Here is a 25,917-nt window from a genome sequence, read left to right as displayed (position 1 = left end):
TCCATATATATGGAAAAAAAAAGAGTGAAGGATTTGGGGGAATTCCCTGGTGGTCCAGTGGTTAAGACTCTGCGCTTTCACTGCAGGGGGCACGAGTTGGATCCCAGGTGGGGGAACTTACATCCCACATGCCACGAGGTGTGGCCAAACAAAACAAAAACCAAAAGTGCAGGGTTTGGGTTTGAATTCTGTGTCTACCATGTACATGTTCCCTGTCATCTTTCAAGACTTCAGCAAAATCTCAGCTGCTCCCTTTTCTAGGAGGAGGTCCTCTCCTAGTCTCTCTTATACCCATTTCAGCCGGCTTTTGCCTCCAGCTCCCAATAGGAGCTGTTCTCCTAAAGATCGACAGTGACCCTCACCCCAGACCCCTCTTCTGACCTCCAGACTCATGCATGCAGCTGCCTCCCTGCCTCTCCAGGTGGCTACCTGGTGGCTATTTCAACCCAGCGTGCCCTCCGTGTCTGCAGCCTGCCCATTCAGCCTCCCCGAAACCTTGAAGTCACGTTTCACGCCTCTCTCCTTCACACCTTACCTCATTGCAACAGCAAATCCTGTTGGCTCTGCCTTCAAAGAAATCCAGAATGCATTACTTCTCATCCCCTGCTCCCTCCATCTTGTCTGAGCCATCAACTTCTCTCTCCATCCTCCATCCTCCCCTCTTCCACTCCCCACTCCACTTCAGCCACGCTGGCCTCCGGGCTGTTCCTCTAACATACTACTACCCGGGGCCTTTGCTCAGGCTGTCGCCTCGGCCTGGGTCTTCTCAACATCTGCAGGGCCCACTCTCTGCCTTCCCTGACCCCCTTTTACTATTGCAATCCCCTCCCCCTTCCCATCCCACTCCAGCCCCTTAACCCTACCCTACCTTTTCTTTCTTTCTTTTTGTTTTTATTTGGTATCTCTTCTACTCTTCTGGATGATTTACTCATTTACTAAGGCTTTAAAGAAATCAAAAAAAATTCTGTCTCTCTCCTTGATGCTGAACAAAATACCTGATACCTGACTCCGTGAAGTCCGGTATCGCGGCCTTTGTTCACAGGCGTGGCCCAGGTGCCCGGCTCTGTGAACATCTGTAGAATGAATGAGCAAATGAAAGACTTCCTTGACCCTCTCAGGCAGAGGTGGGTATCCCCAATGTGAAGGGATTCTCAAGGAGTGTCGTTGACCAGTTACACCGTTTCCCTGGGGCGGGGGAGGGCGTTTGTTAAGGGCAGGGTGATTCTGCACGCATGCCAGCAACCTCCCCTCCTGTAATTTGTGCGGAGTAGGTGGACATATTTGTGATACGGCCACTTCAGTAGCCTAACAGTGGATGTAGGTGGTGGGGTATACAGATGTTTACTGAAAAATGCTTTCAATTTTGAACATTTGGAAATTCAAACTAATGTTTGAAAAATTTTCATAACAGTGTTGCGAAGCATGTTATAAACTTTCCTGTTCGTTGCAGAAAAGCTGGAAAATGCAGAAAAGTAGAAGGGAGCAACATAATCACAATAACCACGCTTAGCCCCGGCCCCCGGCGGGAATCTCGGGTAGGATGCTGGTATGCATCCTTCTAGTTTTTTGTTGTGTGTATTTATTTTGTTACATAATAGTAATTGTACGGATCACCCCAGATTGAACACACTGATGTTTGTCAAGCCTTACGTCGTTTTCTGATTCTAAAACAAATATATATGTATTTACACATTTGGAAAACTAGAACAGAATTAAAAAGAAAATTAATACCCCAAGTTTCACCACCTAGTAATAAACACTGTTTATGTTTTGGTGTATTTCCACAGTTTTCAAAAAAACATGCGTTGGTTATCTTTTTTGAACAAAGTTTAAAAAAAATACCATTTCGGGTAAAGCTTTTTAAATTTTTACTTTAAAAAAATTGAGTTATCGTTGATTGTAAAGCTTTTTTACTTACCATTATATTATAGACATTTCTTGTCCTTAGGTATTCCTTTAAAATATATCTTTTAAAACATAACTGTGGGCTTCCCTGGTGGCGCGGTGGTTGAGAGTCCGCCTGCCGATGCAGGGGATACGGGTTCATGCCCCGGGCCGGGAAGATCCCACATGCCGCAGAGCGGCTGGGCCCGTGAGCCATGGCCGCTGAGCCTGCGCGTCCGGAGCCTGTGCTCCGCAATGGGAGAGGCCACAACAGTGAGAGGCCCGCGTACCACGAAAAAAAAAAAACAAAAAACATAACTGTATATTAGTATATAATTACGGCAATATCTAATCTTTTTGTAGGATATTTAGGTATCTAATTTTTTGCCATTAGATGTGACTTTGTGACATCTTTGATAGGCATTTCAGATTATTTCCTTAAGATCTGGTCTATAAATAGAAATTGGGTCAAAGGATATGAATATTTTTAAGGTTAGTGATACAGATTGCCAAATTGACCTTCAGGAAAGTTGTATTTATTTATACTCCTAACAGCAGTGACTGAGGGTGCCTGCTTACCTGCATCTTTTCCTATATTTAGAATTAGTATTTTAATCTTCCCCAAAACCAGTTTTTAATTTAATTGGATTACTAGTGAGATAGAATGTGTTTTCTTGTATTAGTGGTAATATGTATTTCTCCTTTTAAAATTATTTATTATACCCTTTCTCCACTTTATTCTATTTTGGTGTTTACTTTTTTTTTTTTGGTGGTACGCGGGCCTCTCACTGCTGTGGCCTCTCCCGTTGCGGAGCACAGGCTCCGGACGCACAGGCTCAGCGGCCATAGCTCACGGGCCCAGCCGCTCCGTGGCATGTGGAATCCTCCCGGACCGGGGCATGAACCCGTGTCCCCTGCATCATCAGGTGGACTCTCAACCACTGCGCCACCAGGGAAGCCCGGTGTTTACATTTTTTATTGATTCATAAAAACTCTTTATGTATTAAAGCTGTCATTTTCTTCCAGTTGGTCGTGGTAGTTTGTCTGTGGTGTGTTTTCGATGCACGGAATGTTCTGGTCTGGCTCTTTTGGTTATAAGTAACCAGCAGCCCACTTAAGCTAGCTCAAGTGAAAAAAGTTTATTCTAAGGACACATGTGGAGCGGTAAGGGGATTCTCTTGAAAATCTAAGTATAGGAGCTGTGTTAAGGCTGGGCCTCCCAGGGGCTGGGAGGCAGTCCAGGATCACGGTGATTCCAGGCACTCAGCAGCTGGAGTTGGTGCATCTCTCCTCTGGTGCTCCGCCACTGGTGTGACTCAGCTAACCGTTCCTGATATGCCTGCTTCCTTCTCTCCCACTGTCAACAGGGGTCTTCTACTTGGTCAGAGTGGGTGTGAGAACTCCAACCCTTGGTTTGGCCTGTGGTTCACTGGGGTCTCCCTTGCCTCCTCTTTGTCATGACTTTTCAATTTTAGCCCCTCTGCCAAAAGCTATTTTCTTTTTCATTACTTGGTTCAGATTTTTGAGAGAGAGAGAGAGAGAAAATTTGGTTGGCCCAGGTCCACTTATGGAGGATCATTGGTTGGTGACCTGCTTGGGAACCGTGCCTTTTTCTAGTCCAGCTGATGGAGGCTAGGATGAAGTGGTCACATGGTATAAAACATGGCTGCCTGGGCAGTCGGGATTGTGGGTGGTCATTTTCTCTTAAAAGGGAGTATGAGGGCTTCCCTGGTGGCGCAGTGGTTGAGAGTCCGCCTGCCGATGCAGGGGACAAGGGTTCGTGCCCCGGTCCGGGAAGATTCCACATGCCACGGAGCGGCTGGGCCCGTGAGCCATGGCCGCTGGGCCTGTGTGTCCAGAGCCTGTGCTCCACAACGGGAGAGGCCACAGCAGTGAGAGACCCGAGTATCACCAAAAAAAAAAAAAAAAAGGGAGTATGAATGTAACAGGCAATGATAGAAACTTTTCATAAGAACTGTAACATTTTTCAATTGTAAAAACTCTCAATCTTTTACTTTATGCCTTGTTCTTTGGACTTTATCTTTAGAATTTCTTCCTCTATTCTAAGATCTGAAACATATCCATCTGTATAATTTTAAATTTTATTTTATGCTTTTATGTGTTACATTTAAGTGTTAATGATTTTTAAGCACCATTAACATGGTAATATTTACAGGCTCCAGATGGGAGATGGTTTCAAGAGGTTTTGCTGACAGATAACATCCACCTTTTTCAATTAAAAAACTGCACGTTCATCAATAAGAAGGATGTTTTCCCATCTAAAACTCTTTTAATAAAAGTTTTTATTATAAAAATAAAAGTTTTTATTATAAAAAAGTTTTTATTATAAAAATTATAATGTTATATTATAAAAATAATAAAAGTTTTTATTATAAGAAAATAATATAGCAAAATATAAAAGTCTCTGAATCCCAACCCCCACTGGATATGCTACACAACAGTTTGGTGTATTTTCCTCAGCTCATACATAGTGTGTAATACATTTTGCATGTGAATGTATAACAATGTTTTTTAAACAAAAATGGGATAATGTTTTCCAACTTACTTGTTTTGATTATTTCTATGTCTGCTTACGTAAATCCAACTTGTTCTCTCTATTGGCTGTTTGTACATATAAATATAACATAATTAATTTAGTTGGTCCTTATTCATGGTTGTTTAGGTGGTTTTTCCAGTGTGAATTGCAGAGGCCAGATATTGTTCTCCATTTGCTTGCTTAGGAAAATGGCTGTGACACAGCTCTTTGTAAACTGTGCTTTTGTGGAGAGAATAAAGACTTTTTGTTCTGAAATCCTGTGGGCGCAGAGTCTCAGCTTTGCCACTGTCATTGGCTGTGTTGTGTGGGAGAGCCATGGTTACTGTGCTCTGGAGAGTTTCTGGCTTCCTGCTGGCTCTCCTTGTTCCTGGGGGAAGAACCACCTGACAACAGAGTACAGCTAGGTTTCTGTAGCTGTACTACAGCTGAGTGAGAGAGGGATCACTGTTGATCCACACTGAAGGGCCAGAGAGTGAATATTTTACTATCTCTGGTCTCTGTTGCAACTACTCTACTGCTGTAGAGAGAAAGCAGCCTCGGCCACAAGGTAAATGATGGGGGTGGCTTTGTGCCAATAAAACTTTATAGATACTGAAGTTTGAATTTCATGTGTCACAAAATATTCTTCTTCTTTTGACTTTTCCCCCAACCACTGAAAAATGTAAAGATCATTCTTTGCCTGCATACAAAAATAAGCAGAGGCACAAATTTGGCCCAAGGACTTTGTTCTCATATTTCTAATTTTATAACATGCTTTCTTGAGTTCTTAATTTTGATTCAGCTCAGTTGGCTGTGTGTATCATTAAGCAGTTGTTTCTCCAATTAGAGTTTAGTGAAAGGGTGTGAATTATTTATGTCCCTGTTCATGGCACGCTGTCCTCACTGGTCCCTGCAAGACCCCTTGTCTTCTTTTTTTTTTTTTTTTTTATTAAGTTCCCTTTTATCATCCTTCCTCTCCCTCTCCATCTTCCCAATGGCTAGGTAGCATCCTAATATATTTAATATGTATTCTTTAGATTCTTCTGTTGTCGTTTTAAAAATTGTTTTTTTGGGTATGTTTCTGGTAAGACATGTATTATTGGTTTGTGTGTGGGTATCTTTAATACGTATAAGTGGTATTTTGCGGAGCTCAATCTCATTTTTTCACTCAGCACTGTATCTGAAAGATTATCCACATGGTCATGTGAACATCGAGTCCTTGCTTCTAACTAGTGCACAGGGCTCCGTGGGGGAGTCCAGCACCTTTCACTTCGTTTTTAAAAAGAAGTTTCCTTGAGTGATGTCATGTTTTAAGCTAGTGCGTATTTGGAAATATGTGCCTTTTGCCATTACAAGGGACAGGCAATATGACTGAGTATTAAAAAAAAAAAATCACAGCTTTTTTGCTTTCAAATTGTGGATATCCATTTTTTTTAAGTTAAAATTTTTTATTTATTTAAACAATTAGTGTTTTTAAAAGTTACGGTCTAATTTACCCTTTTAGCGTTCAGTTCGATGAGTTCTGATAAACATGGACAACTGAGTAACCATTCACCACCATCAAATAGAGAACAGTACAGAAAATTTAATTGCTCTGAAATTTCCTCATTCCCCTTTCTTGTCATCCCCTCTCCTGACTCCTAGCCCCTGACAATCACTGATTACTTTTCTGTCCTATGGTGATGCCTATTCTGGAATGACGTGTAATGGAATCACACAGTACTTAAATTATTGGTATGGCTTCTTTCACTTAGCATCAGTATTTAGTGTTATAAAGTCTGAGTTTCTTTGTAGATATTTTTGTCACTGTGTGTGTGTGTGTGTGTGTGTGTGTGTGTGTGTGTGTGTGTATATATTTATTTATTTATTTATTTTTGCAAGCATGTTTCTCTGTATATCAATAGCTTTCATTGATATCTGTCTGGAACACAGTGAGCCCCTGAGCTCCTTGGGTCTGTGTACCTACTGGCTGCTTATTACTTGACGTCATATTCCTGATGTCCCAACTGTCTCCTTTTCTAATCAGTATCCTCCCTGAGGGCTGGGTCTCAGCCTTGCTTTTGTGTCCTGGCTTATTCATGGAAATGTCCAGTTAAATCGCCCTTTGGGGGTCCTTGAAGACCCCATAACTCTCACCAAACAATTAATGTATACTTTTTCTTTTATTCTGGAAAACAAATGGGTTTCATCAATTGTGACCATTGTCCAGTGTTCTGAAAGCTTCCCAGTAAGGTCTGGGCGCCTTCTTCTGGGAAGATAAATTATAATCACTGAAATAAGACAATATGATTTATCTGTAAAATTCCTGTGAAAAGATTTTTTTCCTACCACGTGGGATGTTTGTTTGCAGTTTTATTGTTTCTATAAGTAGAAATGAACTGTCATTGACCCTACTTCCTAGCCATTATAGAGTTGTAATTGGCTCTTCCACTGCCCATCATTTTTATCCCAGGGGAGGCCATACAAGGGGGAGTCCATGCTCCCCCCTCATCTTTGATGGAATCTCTCAGTCAGGCCCACAGAGTTTGGTGGTGGAACGTGGACAAACTCCTATGGGTCTGTCCCCTAAGAGCAAGCAGGTGAGCGGGAAAGGACAGAGGGCTGGAACGACCACCGATGGGCTCTGTCTCCAGGTGTTCTAAAGAGATTTAAGGTTGGTTTGGACCACGGAAGCTCATCAGCCCTGATCCTGGCCCAGGTCGGAGTGTCCCCACCCGCAGTACTTAGCCCAGTGTCTGGCATTGGGACCTCAATAGGTTGAATGAAAGTGTTCTTGAACCTCCCCAGGTTTTCTCAGGCTCTGGGCTGCTGTGCTCCCCTAACAGGGCGGGGCTCTGAGGAGCATTTCAGCATCCTTCCCACCTTCCCCTGCACACACGCACACACCCTCACTCCCACGCACTCTCACTGTGATATAATGAGAAACGGATATTTAGTCTTGGCCCCGGGTTCCTGCCACAGAGCTCCTAAAATCCAAGTAATTTCCTGAGCAGTAGAGGTGAGAGGAATGTCTTTCGTCATTCATAATGAGCCCCTTTCAACCGACCAGGTGATCAGAGGGCTGGAGGTTGCATTAATCACCAATGGCCAATGATTTAATCCATCGTGCCTACATAACGAAGCCTCCATAAAACCCCTAACCCAGGCTGTTGGTGAAAGCACGGGGGTGCTGGAGAGCGCTGGTCCCCAGAGGGGTAATGGAAGCTCCGTGCCCCTCCCACCACAGCTTGCCCTCTGCATCTCTGGCTCTTCCTGTGTTGTATATTTTCTAGTAACTGGAAATCTAGCAAGTCAGCTGTTTTCTTGAGTTCTATGAACTGTTCCAGCAAAGTCCTGAACCCAAGGAGGGGGCTGTGGGAGCCCCCAGTTTACAGCCGGTTGTTCACAGCACAGCAACAACCTGCAGCTTGCAGTTGGCGTCTAAAGTGTGTGTGGGGCCTCAGTCTTCTGGGACTAAGCCTGTGGGTCTGTGCTAACTCCGGGCCGTTAGTGTCAGAACTGAGGTAAACTGTGGGTGCCCAGTCAGTGCATCGAGGATTGAATCGCTTAGTGTGGAAAACCCACACATCCAGTGTCAGAAGTACCGGTGTGAGCACAGTGCAGAGGAGAGTTTTCCTTTGCTTGTCATACACACACACACACACACACACACACCCCCCAACACGCACACACACTGACACACACACATACACCCTCTTATCCTTGGGATGAGCAGCCAGGGGGACATTACTGCCAGAGGTTGACACCAGTTCTCTGCCAGGCCCCGGGCCAGGTCGCGGAGTGTCTGTGTGACACCCCCCAATTTGACCCCCCTGGAAGGGTCTCCAGATGCACAGCTCTAATCAAATAACCTGTGGTGTTGCCTGACGGTCAGTGTGGTGGTCAAGTCACTGGGCCTGGGAATCAGGCAGCCTAGTGTTGAGTCCTGGCCACGTCACTCGGGCTGTGTGGCTTTGAGAACATTCCTTTGCATCTCTGAGCCTTCATTTCCTCATTCATAACATGGGGTTCACAGCAGTGCCCACCTCATAGGAGGGTTGTGTGAATTTATTGAACTGTGCCTGTAAAACACTTAGCAGAGCGCTTGGCTCTGAGTAAGAGTTCAATAAATAATACTCCTAGAAAGAGGAACAATAAGGCAGAAACCCCGGCTAGTGAAGAAACCCTTTAGGCGGTGCACTCGGCAGGTTGTAATGACAGGTGGGCAGGCCCGTAGTCCCTGCAGGTCTGGGACACAGGCTTGTGAAGTCAGACTGGCATTGGATTGGCCGGGCAGGGCTCAGGAGGACAACCTGGAGAGCTGTTAGCTGGAGGCCGCGGAGCTGCACTCTCCTAGCTGAGCCCTGCCCCTGGTTCCAAGCTCTCGTGTCACCTGAAACAGCACTCTTCTTGGTTTTGCAGCCAGAGCCCCAGCCTGGAGACCTGATCGAGATTTTCCGCCCTTTCTACAGTCACTGGGCCATCTACGTTGGTAATGGATATGTGATCCACCTGGCCCCACCAAGTAAGGGTGCCCAGCGCTCCACTGTGCTGGGGCTGGGAGCAGAGGGAGGTGGGGGAGCTGTGGTTCACAGGGGACCCCAACATTCTTCTTTCGCCCCCAACTGACGGTTGGTTCCTGGGTGCTACAGGAAGACAGCTCGGTGTGGGGCAGTGGTTTTCAGACTCTGCACCTTGGAGCACCAGGGCCATGCAGAGAGACTGGGGTGGGCTTCCAAGGGGGCAGTTCTGCTTTTCATGTATTTTGTGTATTATGACTTCGTATAAAACACATTCGATCCTGAAGTGCAAATCTCCTGGGAAGAGCACAGGTGTTTGGGCAGCAGACTTGTCTGTGAGTCCATTTTCACTCTCCGGCCTTGGTTTCCTCATTTGTAAACTGACGTTAAGAATGCTTAATGTGCAGGATTATTGGGAGAATTCCCCACCCGTTTTCTCAAACTTTTTACTTAAACTGAGGTATAACCGAAATACAGTAAAGGGCGCAATATTGTCAGGTGTATAGTCAGTGAATTAAAAAAAATGTATCCATCCATGTGACAATGACCGGATCAAGATCTAGAACATTTCCACTCCCCGAAAAGACTCCCTCATGCCTCTTCAGTATGCTCTCTCCCTCCCTAGAGGCAACCACTCTTCTAGGTTCTCCTGCTGTAGGTTAGCTGTGCTTGTAGAACTTCAGAGCAGAGGAATCACACAGCTTGTGCTCTTTTGTGTCCGGCTCTTTCCCTGGGCCTGTGAGGTCATCTGTGTTGTTCTTACTTTTCCATTGCTGCGTGTCCTCGGTTATATGGACACCGCCCAGTCTGTTATGTATTCTTCCGCTGATGGGCATCGGATGCTTCCATTAGTGGGCTGCTCTGTGTGCAGCTGCTGTGGACATTCTTGGATGTGTCTTTTGCTGACCAAGAATGGTAGCAAAATGAATGACCTCACCCTGTATTTATAGAGAAATCTAGAAGTAACCAGGGTAGATGTCACCATCCCCACCCCTGATCAACCAAACCACCAACATCTAGAACCACATAATCTGTCTTTTCTTCTGTTACAGTGCAAATGTGCCCCTGCCCTTATTTTATTTTATTTTATTTTTTACATCATTATTGGAGTATAATTGCTTTACAATGGTGTGTTAGTTTCTGCTTTATAACAAAGTGAATCAGTTACACATATACATATGTTCCCATATCTCTTCCCTCTTGCGTCTCCCTCCCTCCCACCCTCCCTATCCCACCCCTCTAGGTGGTCACAAAATACCGAGCTGATCTCCCTGTGCTATGCGGCTGCTTCCCACTAGCCATCTACCTTACATTTGGTAGTGTATATATGTCCATGCCTCTCTCTCGCTTTGTCACAGCTTACCCTTCCCCCTCCCCATATCCACAAGTCCATTCTCTAGTAGGTCTGTGTCTTTTTTTTTTTTAACATTTTTATTGGGGTATAATTGCTTTACAATGGTGTGTTCGTTTCTGCTTTATAACAAAGTGAATCAGTTATACATATACGTATGTTCCCATATCTCTTCCCTCTTGCGGGTCTGTGTCTTTATTCCTGTCTTACCCCTAGGTTCTTCATGACATTTTTTTTTCTTAAATTCCATATATATGTGTTAGCATATGGTATTTGTCTTTCTCTTTCTGACTTACTTCATTCGGTATGACAGACTCTAGGTCTATCCACCTCACTACAAATAGCTCAATTTCGTTTCTATTTATGACTGAGTAATATTCCATTGTATATATGTGCCCCTGCCCTTATTTTAAAAGCCAGCCTTTAGGTGTGGGCCCTGGACCCCCTTCTCTTACTTTCACAAGCACTGTACCCTCAAATTAATAATAATTCTGTACTATTCCTATTGGCCTAGAAACCACTGGCATATCTCCCACTGATAAAACAAACACACACCCCTTCGACCTCACGTCCTCTCTAGCTAACTTCCCATGGAGCAGCTCTCTTGTCTGCCACGGCCCCTGCTGGTTCCTCACTTCCCATCCTCTCTTCTGTTCCCTCCACCAGGGAGTATTTACTCCCCTCCTGGAGCAGCTCTTATCAAGGTTACATCAATACAATCAATATCCTGGTCACGGCTTACTTGGCTTCTCTGCAGCATTTAACACGAGTGGCCTCTCTCTGCTCTTCACCTGGCGCTGCCTTCCTTTCCCACTGGGCCCTTCCTTCTTCTTTTTTTTTTTTTTTTGCAGTACGCGGGCCTCTCACTGTTGTGGCCTCTCCCGTTGCGGAGCACAGGCTCCGGACGCGCAGGCTCAGTGGCCATGGCTCACGGGCCCAGCCGCTCTGCGGCATGTGGGATCTTCCTGGACCGGGGCACGAACCTGCATCCCCTGCATCGGCCGGCGGACTCTCGACCACTGCGCCACCAGGGAAGCCCGGGGCCCTTCCTTCTTGGCCTCCTGTGTCTAGGGGGCTCCTCCTCTCCCATAACCCTAATCCTTGCTTCTCCCTCATCCGGTCCACTGGCTTCTAACACCTTCTATTTGTCGATGTCTCCCTTAACTTGATTTTAACCCTGCTTAGCTTCAGGTGTGTGTAACCTCTTGACGACTTGGCATCTTCAGTTGGGCATCTAATTGGCATGTTGAACTTGACACACCCCAAATGGAGGGCTCCAGCGGACAATGCCATCCGGTTGCTTAGACCAAAAGTCTAGGCATCATCCTTGATCCTTTTCACCCCACGTCTGATCCATCAGGAAATCCTGTTGGCTTTATCTCCAAAACAGACCCCCGATCTGATCACTTCTCAGCATGTCCACTGCTGTGCCCTGGGGTAAGCTACCATCCTCTCTCACCTGTTGCTACTGCAGCTTCTGGTTGGTCTCTCTGCCTCTTGTCCACTTACAGTCAGTCCTTCCTTCACTGGGCAGCCAGTGTGATCATTCCAAAGTATAAATCTGATTATGTCACTCGCCTTCTTTTAATTTCGACTGGCTTTTCCATCACACGTAGAATAAGTTTCAGATCTGTGCTGTGGCTTGTGAGCCTGGCGTGGTCTGGCCTCTGCCTGCCTCTCTGACCTTCTTGAAGCTTCCTCTTCTCTCCTCCTGGGTCTCTAGACTTCAGCCACATTGGCCTCCTTGCAGCCTCAAGCACGCCACGTGCCTTTCTTCCCGAGGTCCTTGCCTTTGCTCTTCCTTCTGCTTGTGATGCTCTTTCCTGGCTCTCAGCACAGCTGCCTCCTCTTCATCGTTCAAGTCTCAATTCAAATGCCTGTTTCTGGGCGTGGCCCCCCCACACCCCGAGTGAGAGCAGCCTCCCCTGGTCATCCTCTCCTATGTGACTTCGCTTAATCTTCTCCATAGCATTTTCAGTACCTGAAAGTGTGTTATTTTTTCTGTTTGTTCCTTGTCAGTGTCCTTTCACTAGAGTGTAAACTCGCTGAGGGCAGGTGCGCTGTCTAGTTCGTGTCTGTGTTCAGCACCTTGGACCAGCACCAGTATTGCTTGACTGCACTGAGTGGGTGTAACTGCTGGACAGGAAGCAGGGAATGGCACGACAGGGGATCTGGGTGGGTAGGTGTGACACCCTTCATTGGGTGAGTGGTGCTTCTCAAAGGGAAATATGCTTCTATCTGCATCTTCTCACTCGAGCTTCACAGGAACCCCGTGGAATAGGTGAGGCAAGGAGGACTGACCTCCTGCTACTGAGAAAATGGTGGAAATTAGAGTTGGAAGGAAGCTTAGAGAACAACCCAGTACTGATGAGGCACTCACCCTGTGCCAGGCACTGGTGGAGGCACCTTACCTAGTCAGTTTCTTTAATCCTTGCAGCTCCCCGTCCAGTACTGTAGGCACAGGTAGAACTTACTGACCCTATTCTACAAGGAATTGGGGACTTAGAGAAATTAAGCCACTTGTCCAAGGTCACATAGCAGGAAAGTCGTGGAGGTGGGACTCAAACCCTGGCTGTCTGACTCTCTATTCCCTGCCCTTACACATGCTGCTATACTGTCAAGTCTGAGGTTTCCCAAAATTTAGTCACTGATTGCTTGCCATATCCTTGTGCCCTCTCTCCAATTATTTAATTGGTATTTTCTTTAATAGACTAACTTTTTTTTTTTTTTTTTTTTTTTTTTTTTTTGCGGTACGCGGGCCTCTCACTGTTGTGGCCTCTCCTGTTGCGGAGCACAGGCTCCGGATGCTCAGGCTCAGCGGCCATGGCTCACGGGCCCAGCCGCTCCGCGGCATGTGGGATCTTCCCGGACCGGGGCACGAACCCGTGTCCCCTGCATCGGCAGGCGGACTCTCAATCACTGCGCCACCAGGGAAGCCCTAATAGACTAACTTTAAAAAGTAAAATAATTCTTTTAAAAGAAACTTTAAATTCCTATATGGATGTGTGTTTGTGAATCCATCTTAGCTGGTATTTGTGGATTCCCAGTGTTGGCTCAGCAAAGTTAAGCGACATGTCAAGACCATTCAGTGATGGAGCCAGAATCAGATCCCAGAGCTTCTGACCGTCAGCCTGTGCACTCACTCACCAGGGTGACACCCAGGGTGTGAAGTGTAAGGAAGCCCTCACTCTTAGGTGTTGACTCTGAACTTGCGTCCCTGAGAGTTGGTACCTCCTGAAATTCTGTGCTCCAGGCACCTTGCTTGCCTCGCCCCAGTCCCAGCCCTGCCACCCACGCCTAGGGGCTGAAGGTGGGTGGGTCTCAGGAGCTCCCCTGATCCAATCACCACACCGAGCCTTTCCATAAATTTGGGGCTCAAACACAGCACCATCTTTTATTTACTTCACTGAATCCTCAAGCACCTTGTGCCTTGTTAGTAGCAAGTCTGAATTCTTCTGATTTTCTAAAATCTCAGGATTATACTCAGGGCAGAGGGGTTTAGTCCTCTTTGGAAAGCCTAGCAGAACAGGACCTGGACTCTGATCAGACCCTCTTGCCATGGCTTGTTGCTGTCACATGGTGTTACAGTGGAAGATGGGTCCTGCCCAGTGTAAGAGGATGCTTCCCCTGCTGAGAAGAGCCTTGGGGGTTCCCGATCGCGGCAGGGCCACAGAGGCTCCTTGAGGGACAGTGAGCCTCCTCTGTGATGTTCCCTGGGGTCCACCTCTGTCGTGCAAGCACACCTCTTCAGCCGTCATACCAAAAGCTTGCCCCTCCCCACACGGTGTAGGCTGGCTGCCTCAGGAGGTATGCCCAATCTCTGTGCTGGCATCAGCTTTCCCTCCCAACTATCCTGGTCCTTCTGCTGAGCCCAAATCCCTTGCTTCAAGGCAGTTTCATTTCTGGAAATTTGTTGCCTCTTCCAGCCCCTCCCCATGGACCTCCCTGGTGTCACACCTCTGGGAGCAGCTGTGGGGTTTTGGTCCCTTTGCTCCAAGAAGGATAGGATCCACTTCTGCAAATCCATCTACCTTTTCTGCAGTAATCAGCTTTGTATGTGTCAAGGAAGTGTAGCATTTTTAGGATCACAAAAAGTTCACACTCTATTCCTCCAAGGAGGTGGGTGTGCTCAGGGCCCATATTTGCACAATCAAGAGGGTGTACGAGGCCAGCTTCTCTAGGTTAAAAATAATCACAACAAATCATGGAACTTGACTGCTCATTTCAGATAAGGAAACCAAGGCCTAGAGACCGTAAGCGCCTTATTCATAGCCACACAGCTGTGGCCCTTTCACATCTGCTCATCCCCTTGCAGATGTGGTGGATGCCAGGCTTGGGGCTGCTCTGAGCCCCTGTGGGCCGGCTCAGGACCGATCCCGCTGTTTCTCATCCTGAATCCATAGGTGAAATCGCAGGAGCTGGGATGGCCAGTCTCATGTCTGCGCTGACCGACAAGGCCATAGTGAGGAAGGATCGGCTGTGCGACGTGGCCGGGAGCGACCGGTACCAGGTCAACAATAAGCACGATGACAAGTACTCGCCGTTGCCTCCCAACAAGATTGTCCAGCAGGCAGAGGAGCTGGTGGGCCAGGAAGTTCTCTACAAGCTGACCAGCGAGAACTGCGAGCACTTTGTCAACGAGCTGCGCTACGGGATCCCCCGCAGTGACCAGGTGCGTCCTCAGTGTGTCCCCATCCCCGGGAACCAGACCATTTCCTCCGCTGACCTGGGCATCAGTGTGGGCTGGGCTGGGCTGGAGACAGGGGCACAAACATGACAGAATAGCAGAGGCAGAAGCCTGCCCTCAAGGATGTCACAATTGGGGTGGGGAGGAGGGTGGGGAGATGGGCACCGCGGACCAGTGTGGTCGGGGGACGATGGCCGAGGGTGTGAGCACAGCCGTCACTGTCAGCCCGGTGCCCGGCCCTCCCTGGCTGCCTGGCCCTGAGATGGGCCCTTCCCACAACCTCAGAGGCAGGTTTTACTATCCCGCTTTACAGATGTGGAAACTGAGGCTCACAGCACTTGTTGATGGACATTCATTTCATCAAACAAATCTGTGTTGTCTCTTTTCCTGAGAGTTGTCTCCAACTGTGCTGATAAGTAGCAGAGGTGGGAGCTGAAGCCCAGGTCTGCCACGACTTATAAAAAGCCCTGTGCTTAGCCCTGCCTTAAGCCAAGGGGCAGTCCCAGAGGCTCCAGGTGATGCAGGTGTGTTTTATTTACTTAGTTGATTTTGGCCATGGCCACTCTCTTCTTTGAATTGCTTTTTCACCTGGGTAACTAACTTCCTTCCCATTTTCTCTCACTTTCTCCTCTCCTTCTCTGGCCCTTCCCTGCAGCCCCCTCATTTGTGTGTGTGTGTGTGTGTGTGTGTGTGTGTGAGAACATTGTTTGGAAAAGTTCTTGGATGCCTGTTGATGCAAAAGAGTACGATTTTTTTTTCTTTCAGTAAAGGATGAGTTTAAGATCCATCAGGTTGTTGATTTTCAGTACTTTTTAATTTTTTGAGATCTGGTGTCTTCTTCCTTGGTCATTGTGGTGGTCAAGGGCATGGCCTGGCAGACAGATCGATTCATGTTCTCTAAACCCTGGTGAAGTACAAGTGATAATACTGATCTAGGAGGGTTACTGTGTGAATTAAATAAGAGCATCCTTATGCTAGCAGAGTGGCAACTCAGAAAGTACACTTAATACATTGTAATAGTTGAAGTAGTCATAATGGTCCTCATCTTCATTCTTTTTCTTGGTTCACCCACTGTCTTGTCCACTGGCCTGTCTGGGCCACAGTGACTTGCTGGGGAGGCATCCACCAACACCGCCTACAAGGATCACGCTCAGCCTTCCTCATACCGCTGATAATCAGCTGTGTCTACTTATTACACTGACCTGCATGTTGGTTAGTTCATCCTATGCTCTGTGATGATACAGTAGATATCTTCCAATGGGTATTCTCTTATTTGTTTTCTTCAATCACTCATGTTATTATTATTCAATAAATACGTATGTAAATATATAAAAATGTATATAAGTACATGTATATGTGATACATATATTTACATATACATATATTACATATATATATATATGAATGTGAAAGATGATTAATACAAAAATTGACTAGTAGCAAGTACACACCTAGCTGGGGAAGGACAGGGCAATACTGCCAGTGTTTGGTGAAGAGTCCCAGAATCTCTGGGTCACAGTCTAGTTTCAATTTCCCTGACAGTTTATAAGAGGCTCCTTCTGGGAAAGTCAGTGGGCGGGTCCATGAGAGGAACCTCATGACTCAGATTACAAATGTGAGGCAACCAGAAGGAATCTGGGGGATGATGGCACTCAGCATATCTATCTAGGGGGGATAATGGCCTTCAAAACATTTGTTTTGAGTCACATTTGATGCACAGTGTCATCCTGGTATCTCTCTTTACTAGCATCCTTTAGAGATGCCCTTCAGTTCTCTCCTGTATTAATGCTTTTATCCTCTGCAACTCACATCTTTCTCTTTCTTGGATTACTCTCTTGTTTTGGTGGAATACCACCTCTAATAAATTCTGAGAAAGGATGCATTTTAAAAAGACTGTTTATGCCTGAAAACGTCTTCATTTTATCCTCGTATTTGATTGATAGTTTGGCTGGGAATGGAATTCTAGGCTGAAAAGAATTTTTTAAAAAATGTGAAGGTATTGCTCCATTGTCATCTAGTTTATGCTATTGTTTACGAGAAGTCTGAATCGGTTCTGATTTTCGATCCTTTGTATGTGACCAATTTTATCTTTCTGGAAGCTTATAGAATCTTCTCTTTATCTTCAGTGTTCTGAGATTTCACTATGATAAACCTTGTGTGGATCTGTTTTCATGAATTATGCTGGGCACTTTATGACATTTTTCAATGTGGAAACCCTATTCCTTCAATTCTGGGAAATTTTCCATTTTCTCTTCTCTCATTCGGGAACACTGATTATTCGGAGGTTGTACCCCTAGACTGCTCCTCTGATTTTCTTTTCTTCTGTCCCCTGTTTTCCAATTATTTATCTTTTTCAATGAGAAAACTAACACTTATTGGTAGATCTGGGTACAGTAGGTTTTTTAAAAAGTAGCAGTGATGATATCAGCATAAAAAAGAGAAACATATGCTAAACAAATCTGATTTCATGGGTGATCCTGCATAACAATTGAGGTGTTGATTACACCTGGCTTCTGCTTCAGGTAAATGTCCACCCTCCTATGCAGCAATAAACTCCAAATAGAGATTACTATACAAATTTGGGAAATTTAAGATACCAAATTCAGGGTGCTATTTTAAGAAGATTTGGTAGATTTATAAAATATCTCCAAATCATCTCATTTTTAGTTATCCTTTCGTGATTATTAATAGACTAAAGAAGAGAGTCACAATTTAATATACGTAGAACATTTCTTCACAAAATTGTTACATAATTTAGTAAAATACATATGTCAGTACGCACAAATAGTATTTTGAGCATTTAAATACAATTCCAAATCTTGAGATACTGAAAGAACCAAGAAATATTTTTTATCATTTGCTCTTTCTACAAGCACCTTCTTGAAAAATGAAACAATACAAATTGGACACATCCCATTCCCTTCCTGAGGCATTAGCCCAGTGCGCTAGCCAGCCGCCTGAAAGAGGCAAAGCCGTGACAACACAGCAATGATAAAACAGCATCAGCAATTCTACCGGACCCCCTCACAGAACATGAAACCAGAACATACTACAAAACAAAAAGAGGGGCCGTTTATACTGTTTCCAAAGACTTCCTCTTTCATTTCTTGGCCTAGATGAGGGTTTCGCAGCCTCAGCACTATTGACATTTGGGGTCATTAACAATGAAGATAAGTCTTCATTGTTAGGACTTGCCCTGTGTATTGCAGGACATTTAGTAGCATCCATGGCCTCTACCAACTAGATGCCAGTAGCACCCTCCACCCCCAGGTGTAAGAACCAAAATGTCTGTAGATATTGCCAAACTTCCCCCAGAGGGCAAGCCTGTACCCACCTTGGGAAGTACTGGCCGAGGTGAGTATTGATCATAAAACACGGTGTGACCAAATGAAAATGTAGCTTCTGCACTTCTCCCATCTCACTAGAGAGGGTGGATTTAGTGGGTGCTGGACAACGTCCAGCAGTACTTTTGTTTGTAAGAGCCATCAAAGCAGCAGCTCTCTTTTTCACTTAACTCATGACGATAATTTTCTGTGTGAAAGGGATCTTATTAGTCATCATGTTTATTTGTGTTCAGCTCTTTGAAGCAGACTAGATTTTCCTTCAACGGACTATATGTGACTCATCTAAGTTTCCATTTAGAAAGGGAAACAATGGGTTTAAACCAAAATGTTGTTTGTGCTTTCCATGCCTAAGGGTATTCTAATCAAGATGGTCCTGTTTTCCACCTACCTATTTAAAAATACTCAGGCTTCCAAAAATGTATTCTTAGTAAGCTTTTGTACTGAATAGTACTCTAGCAAAAAGCAACTAGGAGCTACACTCATGCTGAAGTCTACTCTGTGTCAGATAAAATTTTAAGATAAATAGAAATTGAAGATGTGGCCAATGGTATTGTGTAATTACATAAACCTGGATAAATTACAGGGTATTATTTAAAAACTACTGTAAATATTAAAGCCAACTTTCTGTACACATATTTTATAACCATTGTTATTTTATAATCTCTCATAGTCTGAATTCAATTGCTTTCTGAATAATATTACTCTTCTTATGTCCACTTAGAACATTGCTGAAAGTGAAGAAAAGCACATTAGCATTGCCTTTTTCCCAGAAACAATTCCGGGGCTTAACTCATAGTAGACGTGTAGCATAAGCAGCTAATTGTCTGCAGTCTGATAGGATTACTGTTTGCCCACGTTCAAGAAAAGATAATGAGGGGCAACTTTTCTCTTTCATAATATTCTGATTGAAGACCTCTGGTGCACACCGTGTAGCCCATTTTCATGATCAGAACTGTTGTAATTTCAGCACAGTGGCTGGGCTGGACCCAGCAGCCTTACAACAACAAAATCATCAATGGCATCTGCAGGTAGCTCTGTCTCTCCTGGGAAGATCATTCTTTCTGTAAAATCTGCACTCTCAGGGCTAACTAAATACTATTTTCTTGTATTTAATTACACAGTTTGACTCTGTACAAAGCATGAGCACAAACAATGAGGCTATTGTTGTTTTCCTTGACAAAGTACCTTTTGTATGAACCGGCTCCATCAGCATTTCTCCTCACACTGTGAGGTTCTGTAAAGAACTGGGGGCTTATGGTTCCTACTCCATTATCTGCAAACCATTTCTCCCACCTTGACACATAGCTTAGCAAGGAAAACACTGGATACAAGTGGTTTTATGCAGGCTCCCTAGCAAGAACCCAGCAGGACCGCGGTTGCCACAAAGCCAAGCCTAATTACCTTTAATTTAACAGGAAGGTCTAAAGACTGAGCGGCAGTCAAACCTTAGGTCAGTAGCTTCATGCAAACTTTTGTTGACACGTGTTCTGGGTACCTTGTGATGTTAGTTACACTGGTGTATTTCCTGGCATTTCACACAGCTATGCTGGACATGTGTATGGCTCAGATAAGCCTGGGCAGTGGCAACGTATATTCTTTTTAAGCATTGAAGTTTTTCAAAGTCTTCTCTATGGTGGGCATGTGGGAATTTTTCGGCCACAACATACACAACCTATGCAAGCTCTGTGCTCAGGGTACCAAGGGCAGAGTTGGCGGAGTCATGTAAGGATGTGGGTTTGGGGTACCAAGTCCATGTTTTCATCCTTTTTATTACTGGGAGTCTAGTACACTGTCTCATTGGACTTCTTGGCGTAAAATCATTCTAATCGTTTCCTTTGCAGTTCTTGGTTCTGCTTAAATGCTTGGCTTGGTTTTAGGGTGAGATTTCTTGATTCGTGTTCATGATACCGTTAGTGGGAAAAAGTACAGTTTTCATGATTTCGGGCATTTTGCCTTCACTGCATTTAGTGTTCTCTGGGTCCTGGTGGAATGATGCCTAAAACAAATGCCTTATTTTACTTTTAGTTGGATTTTGGAAAGAGTGAAATTTGATACATGTTCAATTTTTACCCTGAAACTTACTCTTACTTTTGCAACGTTTTTTTTTTTCTAGTACAAACAATACAAGTCAGATATCTTAATAATGTAAAGTATAACATTACTACTCTTCATAGTTGAGTCACTTAAGAACATGCAAAGAGCACATCTGCGCCTGGCAGGACCGGGTGCTGGGGATACAGCAAAGATGACGGCAAGTGAGGGTTTTGCTCTGCCGGAGGTCACGGTTTATTGAGGATTCAATAGCAATGACTCTTCAACTTCACACTTACTTCGAGAGCTCCCTGTTGGCCAGCCAGGATTTCAACCATCTGGCTTCATCTCCCCGTCCTTTTCACAGCCACCCTCTGGGGATGTGTGCTTTAAGTACTCACAGGGTGAAGTGAGTTTCCCGCTTCAGACCTGTGTATGTCATTGGCCAGCTGGCCCCACCCACCACTCCTTCCCCATCCTGCCCTCTTCTCCCCATTTCCCTGCCAATGTTAGATGACTCCGGAGTTTGTCAAGAAGACCAAGGGGCATGGGAGGCTCCCTGAGCTGGATGTTCTTGTTGAATGTACAGCGTGTACTCAGATTCCTGGCACAGAATCTGATCCACCCTCCTCTCTCTTCCAGGTCAGAGATGCCATCATGGTAGTTGGCATGGCAGGAGTGGGCCTGGCAGCCATAAGCCTCATTGGAATCATGTTCTCAAGAAACAAGAAACAAAAGCAATGACTTGAAGGGACTCTCTTGTCAGCAGTGAATTTATGCATTAAGGGGGCCTTCTTTGCTAGAGGGTTTGAGGTTTGGTTTGTGGATTTATTCTGTTTTACAATAAGGCTTATTTTCACATAATAAAATAAAGCCCAATGAAGGAGGATTTTATTGGGGGAAGTGCAGCAAGAACTGCCTGGCGTGGTCTGTTGAGGGTGCAGCTACGCTCTGTTCCTGATGATGCCATGTTGTTCTCTGCCTCTTTGGTGATTTTCTCTCACTTTCTATTTGTGGGCTGCATTCTTTACGTGCAGGAAACAAAGTCCAACTCCGGTTATCTCAAGTTATGGGGGCTTCTAGTGGTGAGGATACACGTGGGCAGCAAGGGAGACAGACAAACCTGACTGATATTCAAGAACAGGAACCACTGCACACCCAGGACCTTTGGCCTGGAGCTAGACCCAGGCTGGCTTCCAGGACTTAGTAGCTGGAGTCTATGTCCGTGGGGTTCAAACCTCAGCCATAAGGAAAGACTATATGCTCTTGCCAATCTTGTTAAAATCTCCTTTATCTCCCTCTGATCTCCACAGCTTTTCTCAGCCTTATCACTTCCACCCCGCAGCACTCCTACGTCCTCTCCACTTGGGCTGTCACGACACCCCTCCCCCCACCGCCAAGTCTCTGATCCCACACCCGCTCCTGCGGCTGCTCTCCCCACATCTGCTCAGTTTCATCCCTCCCTGTGGCCTGCGAGGTGCTCCCAACGCAAGCTCCTGAGAGAGAATCTGATTGGCTCAGCTCACCACACTTAGCCTACAGATTGATTGACTGCCATTGGGTCAGGTGGCCCCACTAGGCCAATCAGCTCTGCCCAGTGGGGCCAGGTCACGTGGTACAAAGTTGCCTCAGGGTTTTCCGGGTGGGGGTGTGGCTCATCCCATGCCTGATGTAGGTGCAGCTGAGCCCTCGCGGGAGGGTCTGGGGGCGAAGGACCAACCTTCATGGTTGGTCCCTTGAGGTCTCCTGCTGTTGCTCGCTGGGCTTGGCAGGTGTTCAAATGACCATTTTCCTGAAAGGGGCTTTTGTGGGTTCCTCAGAAGTACCCTGCCGGGGCCGACTGTCCTTCCCTCCACAGGGCAAGTCTTCTCCTCTGTCTGCTTGCGAATGTTTCCTTCGGCAGCCCTGGTTGTCTGGGGACCATCAGTCTTTTGGAATCCTGGACAGGACTTACAGATGGCTCCCGGCCAGCTCCCTCCTGCTTGGCCCACATTTGGTCCAGGATAAGCTTGTGCCCATTCATGACCCAGCATTGATGTAAGAGTAGTGTCTCCCAGTGTAGTTTTCTTCCTTTTTGTTTCAGTTCTGTTGATGTCACATGTCGTGCCAGTTCTCAAGCTCCCCAAACCCAAGGGACACGGGCCCAAATTAAAGGGTGGGTTTCTTGAAGCCCCCTCTGTCGCATGGCGTAAGGTGATGCAGAGGTGTGGAGCATAAACCTCCAAACTAATTATCGAGTAAAAAGGAATGAAGTAGAATAAACACAAGAAAGCAAAACTAAAACACCCAGTTCAATTACAAAATAAACATTACCTACAGAAAGTGGGGTGTGTAGAAATGACCAGAGAAGACGGAAGAACTAATTCCAAATATATTGGTAATGACCATAAGTATATATGGACTAAATTTGCCAAGTATAAGACAAACATTATGCTGGATTAGACAACTAATCCAGGGAATACTGTCTACAGCAGATCCAATTGAAATTTAAGGACACAAAGACTGAAGTTAAAAAGATGGACATTGTGCATGGTAGCTCATCTGATGTCTTTAAAACATTGTTATCAAGGAGAAAAATTGGCGGTGTGTATAAACTGTCCTAGACTGAAAAACATGTTGGAGACAAAACAACTAAGTGTGAAAAACAACTATAAATGCAATTTGGGATAATAGGGAAAATTTGAATATGGACTGGGTGTTTAAGAATATTAAGAAGAAAAAAAAAAAGAATATTAAGAAATTATGAATTTTATTAAGTGTGAAAATGGTATGAGATTTATGTAAAACACATGACCTTATTAAAAAATAGATGCAGATATAGCAAATATGACAAAACAATAAGTTTTTAATCTATGTATTGTGTATATGGGTAACCACTGTACTAGTCTTTCTAGTACTTTTTGTATATTAAAATTTTTACCTAGTAAGCATCTGAAAAGTATCTGAAATTTGAAAAATTAAATAAACTGAAACTTTTGAAATTATTTCAAAAGTTTATTATTATTTTGAATTAATTCAAAATAAATTATATAATAATTTTTTTAAATTAAAAGAAGATATGCTAGGCAAATACTAACTAAAAACTGGTTAATTAGTTAATACTAATTAACTAAAAGCTGGTATGTCTATAATCATATCAGACAATATAGGCTTTAAACCAAACATGATGACTGGACAGAAAAAAGATGAAAGGTGTGGCATAATGAGAAATACATTTGGTCTTTATCCTTGGTTCTTGGCCAGAGCGCCTAAAACCCTCGGAATTTCCTGAGTGATAGGCATGTCTTCTCCTGTTCCTAAGGAGCCCCTTTTGATCAACCTGAGTTTGTCCTAATGAGGAGACTTAGGGTGGGGACACTAAGATAGCCTTAAGATGGGACTGGTCATCAGAAAGACCAAGTGATTAGAGGGTTGGAACTTTCAGGCTACTGATCTCTAAGAAGGGGAGGTGAGGGGTGGGCAAGCTGAAGATTAAGCTCTATAAAAACTCTTGATCAAGGAGACTTGATGAGCTTCCTGCTGGTGAACATATGGACATATCAGGAGAGTGGCTGCCTGAAGAGGGCATGGAAGGTCCTTGCCCACACCTTGCCCTATGCATCTCTTCCATTTGGTTGTTCCTGAGTTCTGTACATTATAATAAACGGGTAAACATAATTAAAGTGCCTCTTCCTGAGTTCTGTGAGCTGTTCTAGCAAATTATTGAACCTTAGGAAGGGTTGTGGGAACCCCTGATTTTTAGCCCATGGACAGAAGTACAGGTGGCCTTTCACCATCTTGCGAATGGTGAAAGGTGTCTAAAGGTGAAGGAGGGCAGGCTTAGGGGACTGAGCACTTGAGCTCTGAGGCCTGTGCCAGCTCCCAGGGGTTAGTGTCAAAACTGAACTGAATTGTTGAACACCCAGTTGGTATCTGGGAAATCAGAGAATTAGTTGCTGGTGTTGAAAAAGGCTCCAAAAAAGTTTCTGAAAAAAATTTCAACTCACTAGGAAGGTATAATACTTCTAAAATTGTTTGCACCTAATAAAAGTCCTAAAATAGGTACTGAAAATTTTGGCCTATTGCAAGGAGAAAATGACAAATTCCCCATGATAGTGGGAAATCTAAATAACACCTCTCTCTGGAACTGATAAATCGAGGAGACACAAAAGATACAGCAATTTTGAAAAACCAACGAGCTAATTTAATGAACACATGTAGTACAATTGTCGAATATAGATTTTTTTTTTTTGCGGTATGCGGGCCTCTCACTGTTGTGGCCTCTCCCATTGCGGAGCACAGGCTCCGGACGCGCAGGCTCAGCGACCATGGCTCACGGGCCCAGCCGCTCCGCAGCATGTGGGATCTTCCCGGACCGGGGCACGAACCCGTGTCCCCTGCATCAGCAGGCAGACTCTCAACCACTGCGCCACCAGGGAAGCCCGAATATAGATTCTTTTTGACCACACACGAAGGAATGCTCATGAAAACTGACCACGTCCTTGGCCTTGATGCAAGTCGCAACAAATTTCAAGGGGCTGGTAACATAGAGATCATCTTTTCTAACCATAATGAAATTAAGTTAGAAATCAATAAGAAAGTGATAGCTAGAAAAACTCTATCCTTTTAGAAATTTTAGAACACATTGTTAGATCAGTTATGAGTCAAAGAAGAAAACATGATGGAAACTAGAAAATATTTAGAACTGGATGATAACAAAAATACTAGAGATCAATACTTGGGTCATTCTGGTCAAGGGATACCTAGAAAGAAATGTGTGAATGAATTGTGTGAATGAATTCTTACATTAAGAAAGAAAAAGGTACAAATTACTGAGTTAATCATCCAATTGAAGAAGATAGAAGTCATACAGCTGGCCAATAGGGACATGAAAAGATGCTCAACAGGAATAATCATCAGGGAAATGCAAATCAAACCTACAGTGAGACACCACCTCATGGCTATTATCTAAAAGACAAGAAATGACCAGTGTTGGTGAGGATGTGGAGAAAAGACAAGCCCTGTCCACTGTTGCTGGGAATGTAAAGTGGTGCAGCCACTATGGAAAACAGCATGAAGTTTCCTCAAAAAGTTAAGAATAGAATTACCATGCGATCCAGCAATCCCCCTTCTGGATGTTTATCCAAAGAAAAGGAAAACATAACTTGAAAAGATATGTGCACCCCCATGTTTGTCACAGCATTATTTACAACAGCCAAGATATGGAAACAAGCCAAGTGTCCATCAGTGGGTAAATGGATAAGGAAATTGTGGTATACATGTAGAACGGAATATTATTCAGTCATAAGAAAGAATGAAATCTTGCCATTTGCGACAACACGAACAGACCTTAAAGACATTAGGCTAAGCGAAATAAGTCAGACAGAGAAATACAAATACTGTATGATCTTACTTATATATGGAATCTTTCAAAAAAAATCATGCTTATAGATACGGAGAACAGATTGGTGGTTGCCAGAGCTGGGGGTTGGGGGTGGGTGAAATGGGTGGAGGGGGTCAAAAAGTACAAGCTTCCAGTTATAAGATAAATAAGTCATGGGGATGTAATGTACCACATGGTGACTATAGTTAATAATACCGTATTG

At 44.7% G+C, this 25,917-nt stretch overlaps 1 protein-coding gene across 3 annotated transcripts in view; it reads left to right on the top strand.

The window, feature by feature from the left end:
* LOC132430009 (phospholipase A and acyltransferase 3) overlaps positions 1–23,316 on the top strand; it is a 30,732-nt gene extending 7,416 nt beyond the window's left edge. For all 3 annotated transcript variants that reach the window (XM_060019087.1, XM_060019086.1, XM_060019089.1), the window contains exons 3-5: positions 8,822–8,924; positions 14,674–14,942; positions 20,975–23,316. In XM_060019087.1, coding sequence (XP_059875070.1) covers positions 8,822–8,924; positions 14,674–14,942; positions 20,975–21,076 — 474 coding nt within the window. In that variant the 3' untranslated portion in view covers positions 21,077–23,316. The remainder of the gene's footprint in view (positions 1–8,821; positions 8,925–14,673; positions 14,943–20,974) is intronic.
* The last annotated feature ends 2,601 nt before the right edge of the window (positions 23,317–25,917 follow it).

Source organism: Delphinus delphis, chromosome 8 (genome assembly GCF_949987515.2).
Source record: "Delphinus delphis chromosome 8, mDelDel1.2, whole genome shotgun sequence".
Classification (NCBI taxonomy): Eukaryota; Metazoa; Chordata; class Mammalia; order Artiodactyla; family Delphinidae; genus Delphinus; species Delphinus delphis.
Note: the sequence above shows the minus strand (reverse complement) of the source record. Positions and strands in the feature narration are given on the sequence as shown.